We start from the raw sequence: 13716 nt of genomic DNA on the forward strand, positions 1-13716 counted from the left end.
ACGTTAAATCGCAACTAATAATAAGTTTGAATATCGTTGGTATATCTGAAAGTGAATTAAATATACTGACATCATTGAATTTCTTGTTTTTGACAAATGTCTGTATATATAAAATAACAATGAGTCCATTTAAAAGTAAACCAGCAAGTTTTATCATTTAAATACTACGTTTCGAGCCTATAGTAGTCTTAACTCCTTACACCCTCTTCATTTGAACATTGTTGGATAGTTGTCTCATTGGCAATTATATGACATCACTTATTCTTATATAAGTAACATTTGAAAGGTTAGCCATTTAGGGAGGACATATTTGAATATAAAAACTTAGTTTTAATCATCGAATCATTGTTTCGTCATCATGTTACTCTCCTCAGTAAGGGGATCACACTCTTAATTTACATACTTATTTTATCAACCCCGGTAAATAGCGGACATCCTGTTGTTTTCCCTGTATATTGCGTTATTTAGCATTTATTTGGTGACATATTTCTGCAACGGTGAAATCTGCTATAAAACGTTCATTAACAAAATAATCATCTGAAAAGATTTCATCAACAAACAGACATGTATTTCTGAAAGTAATGTTTCCAATCATTATGCCTATGACCATGATATTAATAGAACATGGATCATATACTAGTCTATAGCATTCATCAAAATGTTGTAATGCAATGCAAATGCACGAAGTGAAGTGCAACTGTCATAAATTTAACATGATATTATATATACACACTATCTAGTCACAACACAACAAATCAAATGTCCTTGAGATTTGGCAATCAACATTGTTACTGATAAGCCGTGTTCATATTCGTCGTGAACAATTGTCACGGAAGAATGTTAGTTTAAAATTAGTCCGAACTAGAGACCTATTTTTTTTTACGGATATCAATTGATTCGAATCATGGATTTACATGAGTGTAATGTAGTTCAATCGGCATACTTCGGGTGACTGTGCTTCTCTCTATGGAGCTACGAAATCGGCCAAGTTGGACCGAATGTTATATAGTTGTCGTCCTGACTCGATCACGTTGACAACATGATACATAAGGCGATAACTTTATTGATGGAATAACGACGTTCTGTGTTTTCGATCACTCAACATATCAAATAACAATGGAATCTATCGAAATACCTTGTATTGCACACTGTTTGCATCTTTTTATAAACCCGTTTACTGAATTCATATTTGTCTCCTCCATAAACTAATTCAAGAATGTAATTTGTAAACAATGTCACGTGCTGTAAACAAATCTTCTTTAAATAGTTTCACGTTAAAAATTAATGACGGAACTCTTGTCTACCAAAACAGTTGTAGCCTTACTGCGCCAAGCATTTATTCCATTTGTATCTAATGGTTAATACCATTATATCGACATGAACTAGTAAAAAGTTGTTCATGCTTGTATCATCATCAGTTAAACTGGTATCATTTGCCATTGGTAACACAACGAGTATGACATGTGGATCGGGGTCTGTTTATCCTCTCAAAGCTTTTTGTCGGCGTAGTGTTACTCAGTTTATAGTTTTCTAAACATGTTGTATTTTGCATAATTTGTTCATCATTTTTGTTTTTAGCCAAAGTGTTGTCAGACTATATTCGAATGATGACTGTAATTGCCCCTTTGGTATCTTTTGTTTCTCTTTTAAATTTTAAGTGAGGGTAAGTAAAAAAATAATAAATCTAGAAGTTAAAATTGATACTTTAAGCTTGTAGAGCATTCTTTAAGGATACAAATAATCTAAAAATATTGATAGGTCATGGAACTCTTTTTCGATATATTTGAGGTTTAAAACATGGCGGGAAAAAGCTGACTCGGACTTTTACCTTATGTTTGCATTGGTATCATTTGGGTCCAAAAACAAAGGAAAAAAAAGATAAGAATCTTCTAAAATTTTGGTAAATGACCTTTCATGAGCTTTTAAGTCTTATAATAGAAACTAAATGTGTGTAATGGGGCAAACTATTTTACCTTGTTTAGTATGGAAAAACACCAAGGAGTCACACATTTCAAAACCTCACATTATCACATCCTTAACGGTGTTTATACAGGTTCAAACTTTTGGTGTCTATCAATAGTTTTGCCATGTCATGGTTAAGGTTGTTCCGTTGTTGTCGTCTTCAATTTTGATAAGCGTGTTCTGTTTATTTATCATATTCGATGATGGCGTCAAGAATATACGTTTTTAACACATAAAACTGTGTTTTTAACATTTCAAACCTTTACTAGGTTAACAATTGTTATCAAATATTGTAAGAAGTCAACTAAAACAAAAAGATATCTGCATCAGAATTAAACAAAAACTGCATAAACAAAAGGATACAATATCTTCTATTCTAAATTGTGCACATGAGAGATACAATCTAAGATTTTTTACAATTTACTTATGTTTAAAACTGATCATTATCAAAATGAACGTACTTTTATACTATCTCCTCACAACTTTGCCATTTAAAAAATGAATTGGAGTGTCAAATTCCTTAGACTATTTTTGTATTCCCTTTCCATCTTATTCATCAACCATTGCTTTCAAATATTTAGATTTGACCGCCCCAAAGAAGGGAAATCCATACAAATACATAAAATGAAATTTTTGTCAAAAGTAAAATCACAAAAATAAACTCAGAAAATTCAGAATGGAAAGTCCTTAATCAAAACATATCAAACGAGTGAATACCTGACTTGGTACAGTCATTTTCTTATGAAGAACATGGTGGATGGACCCGGGGTTAATAGCTAACTAAATCTCTCACTTGTGTGACAGTCACATCAAATTTCATTATATTGACGCGTGATTAAAACAAACAGACATAATAAGTAAAACTGTCAAAAATACAGCGATAAAGAATGTGCTCTTATCTTAATCACTAAAAAAACACAAAAAAAACCCAGATATGTAACAAAGAATCAATTAGTTGTTTGTATCCCTTGACCACAACTGTAATCAATATAGACAATATCATAGTTGTTTTGGAAGATACAGCTGCAGTAAACAGAGTGTCACTGACCTTTAGTATACAAACTTGTATTGTTTTTCAATTTAGATCGTTGTAGAATGTATAATGAACTCATAACAAAAGTGTTGACAGACTAGTATTTGATGTAGATATACAACTGCTAAAACTCAACCAAAGACGTTCCGGTATCCATTGAATTTATCATTGCTGTCTTGTGAAAACGCACAACATACCAGCTGGATTGCCAGACGCGCGTTAAACGTGACATATTACCTTAGCTGTACGAAATTGAAGAGCTTTGAGGACCCAAAAATACCTATATATTTGAGTTGCCAAATACTGCTTCGGAAATCTATTCCAGGGTAATCAAATCCTTAGTTTTACGAATTTTTTAAAATTGTGTTAACAGTACTAGTTAATTGGTGTAATACCATATCATCATACAAATGATGGCAACACAGAAGTGCTGAATACTTGGGTGGTGAATAAAAGGCGAATGAAACCAAGGGGTCTTTCAAGCGCATACACCGAAAATGTACTATCAACGCTATGGCTAAAAAAATGACAAGCAGACAAATATTAGTACACAAACACACTACAAAGAAAACCAAAAACTAGGCAACAGTAACCCCATACACAACTGGGGATAATATAAGGTATTCCTGCAGTGAAAGCAGATCCTATTCCACACGTAGAAACATAATTTTGCTCCTGTTAGTACAAAATGTCGGAGAGAAAAATCATCATTACAAAAAAAGCTATCACAGTGACATATCTCATTTAATTAATGCATGTTTTATATAATGTATGTATATATCTCGAACAGGAATCTATATTACAAAATATTTGACCTTTAGTCCTGTTTCAACCTGATTTGAATGCTTATAATCTAGGTTAAAGATAAGAAAAAGCAGAGGACAAATAGGGATAATGGTAAACAAAATAACCACAATCATATATAATTGATAATAAAAAAACACCCCAAAAACTGTATAGATGTGAAATAGGTGTAAATAAGAAGATAATAGAATTAATACGGAAAGCAAGATTTGACAGATGATACGGTATATAAACATAAAGAAAATGCAAACAATGTATGACCCTCAATGGGGTACGATATATTTCCATTTAAATAGAATAGATATTGATGATAAGCAGTTGTCAAATTCCAATTCATCATGAAAGTCCTGGTTTTATTTGCAGCGGTAATTGGAGCTACATTCAGTACGTATTTTTCGATAGTGATATTATGTATATATACATATACACACCTTTTAACGCCTTGACGAAATATATTTGATTGTAACCATTCACTGCTTTCAAATTTTTTGAACATTTCAAGTAATTATTTCAAAGTACCATGATTAACACATGACCAATTGATTGTTTGGGATTTAAATGTACACTGCAATAAATTTTGAAAAAAGATTAGCACTCTCAAACATTTTTAACCATTTAACTTATCAGTAACGTGTTGTTCTGTGGTTGCTCTCAGCTTATAATTCATTATTAAGTTGAATTTGTCTGATGTATCACAGTTCATATTCTGTTATTTGGGTCCTTTTAAGCTTTGTATGCGGTATGCGTTATGCCAAGGACAAAGGTTTTTGTCCTTTACTGTATAATTAGCAAATATACAACTTTTTTTTGTTATTTACATGTAAAGAAATAAATAATCTAGTAAGGGTTAAAACTATTACAAATATGATAAATATCAGAATGCGTATAGTGTCTAGTTTATATCTATATCGATATTAGCTGGTAGTCCATCAAAGACTGTGAAACCTTGAAACTGCCTTGGTGCTAGGTAAAACGCTGTTTCAAAATGAGTATCGATTATACCGAGTCAAGACTAATTAGTATCATGTTTGCCCGCAGAGAGGGTCGTTTTGTGCATCGTGTATATATGGACTGCCAATATGCATACATTCCTGTAATTTGGAAGTGCTATTGAATTTTGAGTGAAGACACATACATGTCTATTAAATAAATTAACTTATGAGGCAATATTATTCATGGTGTTAAACACTTGTAATTTCATACATATAGATCGTGTGGCTATGTTCAGACATAAACAGCATTTGAATATATAAATTAAGAAAACAATATAAAGGAACGATACCAGTGGTATCGACATAATTTACCATTATATCATCATCGGCGTTGCAAATCAATATTTATGCCATATGTACAAACATCTCTGGTAAATCAAGATACAGACTCATCGTAATAGTGAACCTATTCGGTATCTTGAACGTAACATTTGTTCAATGTGTATTTCAAATGTGCATTACCTTTGAAACAGTTTTAACGAACACATCAATGTGATTTCCAAAAAATAAAGGGGAGATAGATACCAGAGAGACATTCAAATTCACAGATAGAAAATAAACTGACAACGCAAAAGTAAAGAAGAAAAAGACAAACATATATTGGTGACCTTCTGTTGTTGTTTTCTTTATTTGGCCGGGTTGTTGTCTCTTTGACACATTCCCCATTTCCATTCTCAATTTTATTAAGTAAATTTGCAGGTCTTTAATTATGAATTTAGATATGATATGCTATGCAATGTGACAGATGTATGTAATTACAGATAACGAAAGTTAACAGGTGGGCAGTTGAAATTGTCACGTTTGTCATTGATCCTGGTTTCAAGTCGTTTAGCAGTCAATTCAACCATAACATTAAAATAAATTGAACTATTGTGTTGCGTTATAAACTGAAAATGTTTCACTGATATTGTGTGTATGTTCTCAATTGTTCGTGTTTGTATCATGTGTTTATCTTGGCTTAATGTATGTAACATTCTATCTCAATGCATATTTCAAACTAGGACTGTGGTTCAAAGTACATGTTAATTATAACTTCAACGTGACAGTTGTACATGCGTTATTAAGATGTGCTTATCAGAGATAATGTAGGTCACTCAAACATTTATTTTCATATTCAGTAAATATGATTTGTTTCTCTTCCTTAGTTAAAAATGTTAATTTTTCCTTTTCGAGCACATTTTATTCTAATCCACTAACCAAATTAATCAGTCAAATTATGGAGGCTTTTAAAGTGGTACCTAACACTACAGGGAGATGACTTTGTAAAATCAGCTAAATGTTTCAATCATGTTTTATTGTTGAGGAAATATTAAGTTCCTCATGAATCAAAATTAATGTTTGTCAAACTGCTATAATTATATCCAATGAAATTTTTCCAAGACAGTGTCAATCTCCGGAGTTCCTACCCGTTCCATACATGATTTGCAATACTGCACTTAACATTGAGTGTAGTGTTACAAAGTATTGGACGGAACGGATATATGATCTCTGCGCCGGAGATTGAGACAGTGTGTGATTGAAGTTTTTGGAATTTTTATATTTTTGTCAAAGGATCAAAGTTAATATTTTTTCAAAATTTTATGAAAATTAAACGCGCCAAATTAATTTCAGTCAAAGTGTTTGGTACCATCGTATAAGTTCTTCAATGATATTTTGTATTTATATTTGTTCAATTGTAATTTTGTCATGTAGGTGCGCCGAGTGCCAAAAATACAGGATGTGGAAGCCCAGTAACCCAACCTCATAAATCTACATACATTGTTGGAGGCAAGGAGTCCGTTCCGCACAGTTGGCCATGGCAGGTATATATATGTTTTATATATAAGATATTTGGCATGCCATGTCATCTACAATTTTTTGTACCTAGTTCTGTATGTTGTGTTTTGCGTACTATTGTTTATTTGTTTGTTTCATGTTTCTTTTGAAGAAATGTCATTGCCAGTTTGATCCCGACTTTCAATGTTTCGATATTTGGTATCTTTCGTCTCTCTTGTGAGATGTGTTGTACCCTTTTGTACATATTTTATAACGCTTTTTAATATTAGGATGACCAAACGTGTTTGTTTTCTTCGAATTCTTAACTTTTGATAAAAGGATATAATATGGGACCAACATCATTTTTATTTCGGAACTACCACTATTAGAAGAAATAATGAATTTAAAGTGCAGTGCATTTTATTTGATGCACATGTCATAGAAACATGATATATGTTGGTGCTAATTTGAAATACAATTGAACACGAAAGAGTATTGAACATAACATGTATATTGTAGTATTTATTATCTGCACATATTGCATACTATCAAGGTATTTATAAGGTACATTACAAATTCTCTGACCTTTGACGGGTTGTGTTAATCAGAGAAAATAATTGAGCCTTTTTTCTCTAAATATTGCATATTATTTAGGTATTGATGAGATACAAAACAAGAACTCTGAGCTGTTGAGGTTTTTTTTCATACAGAAATGACAATTGAGCTCTTTTTCTATATATTGCATATTATTTAGGTATTGATGAGATACAAAACAAGAACTCTGAGCTGTTGAGGTTTTTTTTCATACAGAAATGACAATTGAGCTCTTTTTCTATATATTGCATATTATTTAGGTATTGATGAGATACAAAACAAGAACTCTGAGCTGTTGAGGTTTTTTTACATACAGAACTGACAAATGAGCCCTTTTTCTATATATTGCATATCGTTTAGGTATTGATGAGATACAGAACAAGTACTCTGACTTGTGGCGGTGCCTTGATTAGAAATAGCGCGGGAAATCTTGTAGTTATTACAGCTGCTCACTGTGTTGATGGGTAAGTTTTTGTTTATTTTTATTTACAGTTATACAATTCTATATAGGAACTGGCATTATTGCTAACAATAGTTTTAGTAATTGCTGACTAATTTACAGAACTCAAATTGTTTTTGTGAATTTTACAAGAACTAAAAATAATAAAAGTTATGTTAGAAAGATTGCCGTGTGAAGTTTTTGTGAGTCACTATTGTCTGTAAATGTAGCAAATATTTTATCTAATGTTGTGTACAGTCCTGAATTATATGTCAAAACTTCCATCTTACACCATGTAAAATTTTTCGTAAAACTTTGCACTAATTTCTTCTGCACAATACACACACTACCTCTCACCATTTTAATATACACTACAGAACGTTATTCAAAAATACTTTAGTCTAGAAATAAACACATAATAACCAATCAATCAATCAATCAATCAATCAATAAATCAGAATTGATCATATTGCGATTTAATCAAGGAGAAAGGGAGCTTTATTAAAATGTTAATATTTTTTAAAGAAGATTATCAACCGTATTCACCAATAAATCCCATTGTATGATTTTTACAAATTGAACAATACAGCATCCCAACGTGCACGTTATATAGTGCCCTCACTTACGCATGCAACATTATTTATTATTTCTTTTACATTTTGTTGGACGTTTACACTATTGAAGGGCTATAACAAGCTATAAAACTAGATTAAATCCACAATTTCATAGAAATAGAAATGACTATATCAAATAAAGAAAATGACAGTTGTTTTCTATTCGTTTCAAGTGTTTGAAATGTTGATTATGCCATTTGTGAAGATATGAAGTTTGTTAGAAGTTTTATATTCTTGATTTTCTATATTGTTACTGTTGATTCATTTATTTTCGTGGGTTTCAATGTTTGTGGATTGTTGAAAACTGACATATTCGTCTATATTTGATTTCGTGGTTTTGCCAATTTCTGTATATATAGCTTATTGAACAAATGTTATTTGTTGAACATTTGAATTCGTGGTTCGCCTGTACACACGAAACCCACGAAAAATTGGTATCCAACGAATTATAATGAATCCATCTCTTAACAGAACAGAAAGCAGACCTGGAGATTGGACCATCGACGTTGGAGTACATTCACGATCTGCCAATGAGGCTAACCAGAGAGCGTATACTGTTTCAAGAATCAACAGTCACAATAATTATAATTCAAGAACCTTCGACAATGATATAGCTATCATGCAACTTTCAGCAACAGTTACAGAGAACGATGATGTCAGTCCAATTTGTGTGACGTCATTACCTACCAGTGACTTTTTCAATCAACAATGTGTCGTAACAGGATGGGGAACTACCTCTGAAGGTAAATACAAATTAGTTATTTATAGTAAAGAATTATTAACATTTGTACAAACGATTAAAACAAAATATTCCTTTGGTAAGTTTAGATATATAAACATTAAAAAGATGTGAAAATAACAATTGTTCTAATCTACTAAAACTTACTTATCTGCCAAAAGATAGTGTTTATGTCACCAAAAGATATCGTATTTTCCCTCCATTTTGTTATACGGACTAAGTAACGACCACACCAAACCCTAATGAAACATATTTTTCTTAAGTATTTAATGCATCATTTTTAAATTAAGAGAAACCAAGGCTTGCATTGCAATGTGAATATTCCACTATGTTTTTTTTTCAAAATATGTATAGAGAAATGTTTAATCTATCCTGATGTTTAACTAATGAATAAACGGTATATTTCATTTATTATGAATATTTACAAAAAGGAATGTATGACTTTGTCATAGTGAACATGCGACTATAGAAACATTGTTAAACTACAACAAGTTAAATCGGTACCTTTTGTGTACTCTCATTTGTATATATGAGAATTAACATGTGTGGTTAAACTGTACTTAACTACTGTGGACTATAGAATCGTTCTAGATAATCAAGATAGTAATGGAAATAAGCGCGGGCACATTGGTGTATACTTTTATCAGTGTACAATTGACTTATTTACTTTGAGATAACTTCTAGTAGATCTATCACGTGTAGAACTTCATTTGCTCATTTTCAGGCTGTACGTTTATGGAATAATGCAGCGGAATGTGCTTATTTAATAATTATTAAAACAAAATTATCCATTTTTTACTTCTTTAGACATGGTCACATTTGTTCATTGCGTAAAAAAAAGCAAATTCAACGAAAACAATAAAAGGACTAGAGTTGAAATAAGACTAAATAAGAGTTGACAACAAGTGAACGTTCAATATAAAAAAAAATGAAAATTTTTGGGAAAGTATAAAACGGCAAAGAGTTAGAGACAACAATTCATACGTCAAATGGTTTAAATTTGAAAAATGCAGAGTACAAAGTTAACATAGAAATATTGATAGCTTATGAGTCGTGTATTCAATTTCAAGAACAAATATAAATAAAGGATATATATTTCACAGCTTTGGTGGATTAATAATTCATATTATAAAATATAACTTCACTTTCAAATAAATAGAATTTTGAATGTATCTAATTATCAAATGTATGCTCTTAGTTAACAAAATAACGTTTAAACGTTTAACGTTAAGTGGTGTTGCCTCATTGTGTGGGCAGATATTAGTTTTTTTATTGTTATTATTTCAAATATGATTTGGAAACATATGACGAAATCAAGCGATTAGACGCCAAAAATTCCCCACCCTGTATCGGTATGAATGGAACTCCTACTGTGAATATATTTCCACAGAAAAGCTAGGGTGGTTAAAAAATATTATTATGTATAAGAGGATTTTTTTATATCCGATCAGCGAACGTTCTTTAGCTAAGGTCATTTTTTTCAGAAAAATGCATGAACCAAGGCGGTAAAGTGACAGTTGTTTTCTTTTCGTTCTGTAGATTGCTTTAAAAATGTCACTTTTGATTTTGTCAGATTTAATGGACCTCCTTTTCTTAAATTTACCTTCGAGTTCGTTATTTTTTTGTTTTATATTTTTTAACTCAATTTTATTTATACTACTTTTAATAGGTGGTTCAACATCTGACAGACTACAAGAGGTATACAAACCAGTGCTGTCCGATGCCGCATGTACAGGTTATTTGAGTAATGCTTATAATGCAAACACAATGTTATGTGCTGGTCTTGACGCCGGTGGAAAAGATGCTTGTCAGGTAAATACACTTTTTCCGTTTGCAGTGTTATGTTTAGTAACAGAGTTTACACGGAGATCTCTATACTGAAATTAACGACAAAAGAGACAAATTGATTGCTAATGTGTGATAGAATTTAGAAATTAAACAACATTTAGTTCTTACATTTATAAATCTTCGATTGTTTGATGGTAGATTCCTTCAGACCAACAAAGATTTGCGATAAAAAAAAATGTACCATTCCTAATTTAGAAATCTTAATGTGTGTGAATTAAAGGAGATATTGTTCTAATTGATTGATAATTTTATTTTGTACAGGGAGACTCTGGTGGACCATATGCTTGTTTGAACGCTCAGGGCAATTGGGATCTTATAGGTATGTTTTTTTTTTTCAATTATATCAGCACATGTACAATAATGTAGAGAACGCGATTTGAATAAACAATCGGCAAGAACAATGAGCTAGTAAGCATATTTTCATAATAAATCCAAACGCGATTAAAAGAAGAAAATGTTTCAATTTTCTTTCGAGCAAAAACATTGTTAAACTGACAAGTCCTGACTCCTGTGTTTTTGTGAGATGTTTTTGTATCGATGACTGATTTTGAAAGGGATTTCTTTTTTTTGTACTTTAGCACTCCTTTCCCATGTTAGGAGCAGGGTTTGTCGCACCCAAACATTTTTACCAGCCAAATTATTAATGTGCCTGGCTCAAGTGAGGAGCCTGTTTTTCAGAGGTTGTCTTTGGTTCATGTCTGTTAGATTTGTTTTTCTAAAATTGTATTATTATAGATTATGCCGTTAGTTTTCTCAATTGGATTGTTTCATCTTTTTTTTATGTTCTATGCTTGTAGACCGATTCCAAAACTGTAATAAGTATCAAAATAAATGTTTGATAAATCAAATTTGCTACATGATGATACGCCATTTTACTAGGGTGCTTTGTTGACTTTTTAGGTATTCAAAATAAGGTTTTTGGAAGGGTAACGTATCCATACTTAATATGGAGACTCTTGATATGAGATCATTGACCTTTTACCTTGCGATTGATGTCAACGTTAAATTTGTTGATTCGGATTTTGACCTTTGCTCCAGTTGGTTCTTGATAAAAACGTTAGTCCTTTTGGTCTTAGTTTTGGACGATATTTGATCTTGAAAAAGTAAAGCTAAAAATGACCTTTTATTTTTTCATTGATATAATGTCAAAGGTCATGGACACCATATGTTTGAAGAATCAGTGTGATTCAAACTTATCTTTGATCTGGAAAAGCCACGGCGTGACACCGTAGTAATAATAAATGGCAAATTGAATTTTGGGTTAAGGGCATACGATACAGTTACAGGGAAGGTTATGTCGTTGCTGACGTAAAATGTTATTTTCGCGACGTCAAACATGACATATCGGGAAAAGATGCATTTTTCGACTGATTTTTATCATTCAAACTGATTTAAAGTGAAAACGAGTGCATGTACCCCTATTTTTCAAAACAGCAATTTGTTTCATTTTTCAAGGAGATTATGTGAACCAAATTTTATTAAACTGTAAATAGCGCAATTTTTTTAATTTTGATAAACATGCAGCAAAAAATGACGTTATTTCCTCTACGCATGAGTATTTGATAAATATGAGTTACTTCTGAATAAAAATTGTATAATTTGGAATGATACTTATAAAATACAGAAATTATCGATTATTACTAAAAACAATTTGTGCTGATCTTTAAAAAAAAAAGTTATATCTTTCTTTCGAAAAAGAAATACGACACACATCTAAAATTTGAGCAAATATACAAAATTTCGACCTCATTTTACTCAAAAAGAAGCACTTGAAGGTATATATTTTATAACATGTTTGATTTAATCAGGTAAAACATAGCCTTTATGCAAATTTTCATCAACTTGTAAATACAGGTTCAAAACTGTATCGTATGCTCTTAACAATGCTTGTTTGGTAGTAAACTTCAGAACATTGTTACTCATCAATTTAAAATAGCCTTTACATTTTCTTTCTTAATTAGTTTTTTCAGTAAATAAAATTACATGTTGAGTCATTAGGAATTACAACCCCACACGGAATTATCTTTTATAGTTGGCACAATATTATCTATTGACCTTTATATCAAGTATGAAAGCGGTATTATGTTGAATTTCAACAGTGAACATTTGTAAATCTTTTAGTCTTGAGAAATATTTATTCATTGTAGGTATTGTAAGCTGGGGATACGGTTGTGCTCGACCAGAACTACCTGGTGTGTATGCAGATGTACATAAATATTTGGCCTGGATTAACAACAACGCTTAGAAATTCTACGAAATTCTAAATAAATATATATATATAACTCTGCGAACTTTCATTCGATAACTTTCCATTGAAGTATGATCGTATTGATTTACCAGTTAAAAAACCATAAAAACGTAGTAGTTAGTTTAAACATATTTATTTAGAGTGGATTGGGAAACAAGTTTTTCAACTTATATTAATCCCTTTCCACTTTGCGGGTGCGAGTGCTGCCTTGTAGCGGCATAAGCCTACTCTTTTTCGAAATCTACAAGGGTGTCTTTAACGTGCAAGAGATATGGCTCTCTCTTAACACGGGTCAGCCATTTTTCGTCCCCTTCCGACGGACTATCATCGTTTCCTTAAGACCAAACGTAGTAGTTAATCATAGACATGTGTTTAATATATAAAAGATATATAAAGGCTTAAACAATGGTACTGATATAAGATGACAATACACAAAGATGATGCTATGAAATCAAATTGACAACAACCTTCGTCAGTGAACATAATTTTCGAAAGATCAAATATATGAACTTTCTGATCTGTCATACAATAACTAATATTTTAATCAATATGGTATTTGATTACCAACAACATAAAATCTCGACACACAAGGGTTTTATCACAGACATGAGCTTTTTTCACCACTTGGCATCCGTACATCTTCCGTTGTCGTTTTTTCAAAAGTATTTCCCTCTGAAATTTTTTTTTA

At 31.5% G+C, this 13716-nt stretch overlaps 1 protein-coding gene across 1 annotated transcript; it reads left to right on the forward strand.

Annotated features, from left to right (window-relative positions):
• Positions 1-4104: 4104 nt before the first annotated feature.
• Positions 4105-13059, forward strand: LOC134726798 (trypsin-1-like). Its single transcript, XM_063591212.1, has 7 exons — positions 4105-4183; positions 6484-6593; positions 7501-7604; positions 8665-8936; positions 10602-10744; positions 11042-11099; positions 12928-13059. Exons 1-7 carry the CDS (start codon positions 4138-4140, stop codon positions 13023-13025), a joined length of 831 nt encoding a protein of 276 aa, XP_063447282.1. The 5' UTR covers positions 4105-4137; the 3' UTR covers positions 13026-13059.
• Positions 13060-13716: the final 657 nt, after the last annotated feature.

Source organism: Mytilus trossulus, chromosome 7 (genome assembly GCF_036588685.1).
Source record: "Mytilus trossulus isolate FHL-02 chromosome 7, PNRI_Mtr1.1.1.hap1, whole genome shotgun sequence".
In the NCBI taxonomy this organism is placed as follows: Eukaryota; Metazoa; Mollusca; class Bivalvia; order Mytilida; family Mytilidae; genus Mytilus; species Mytilus trossulus.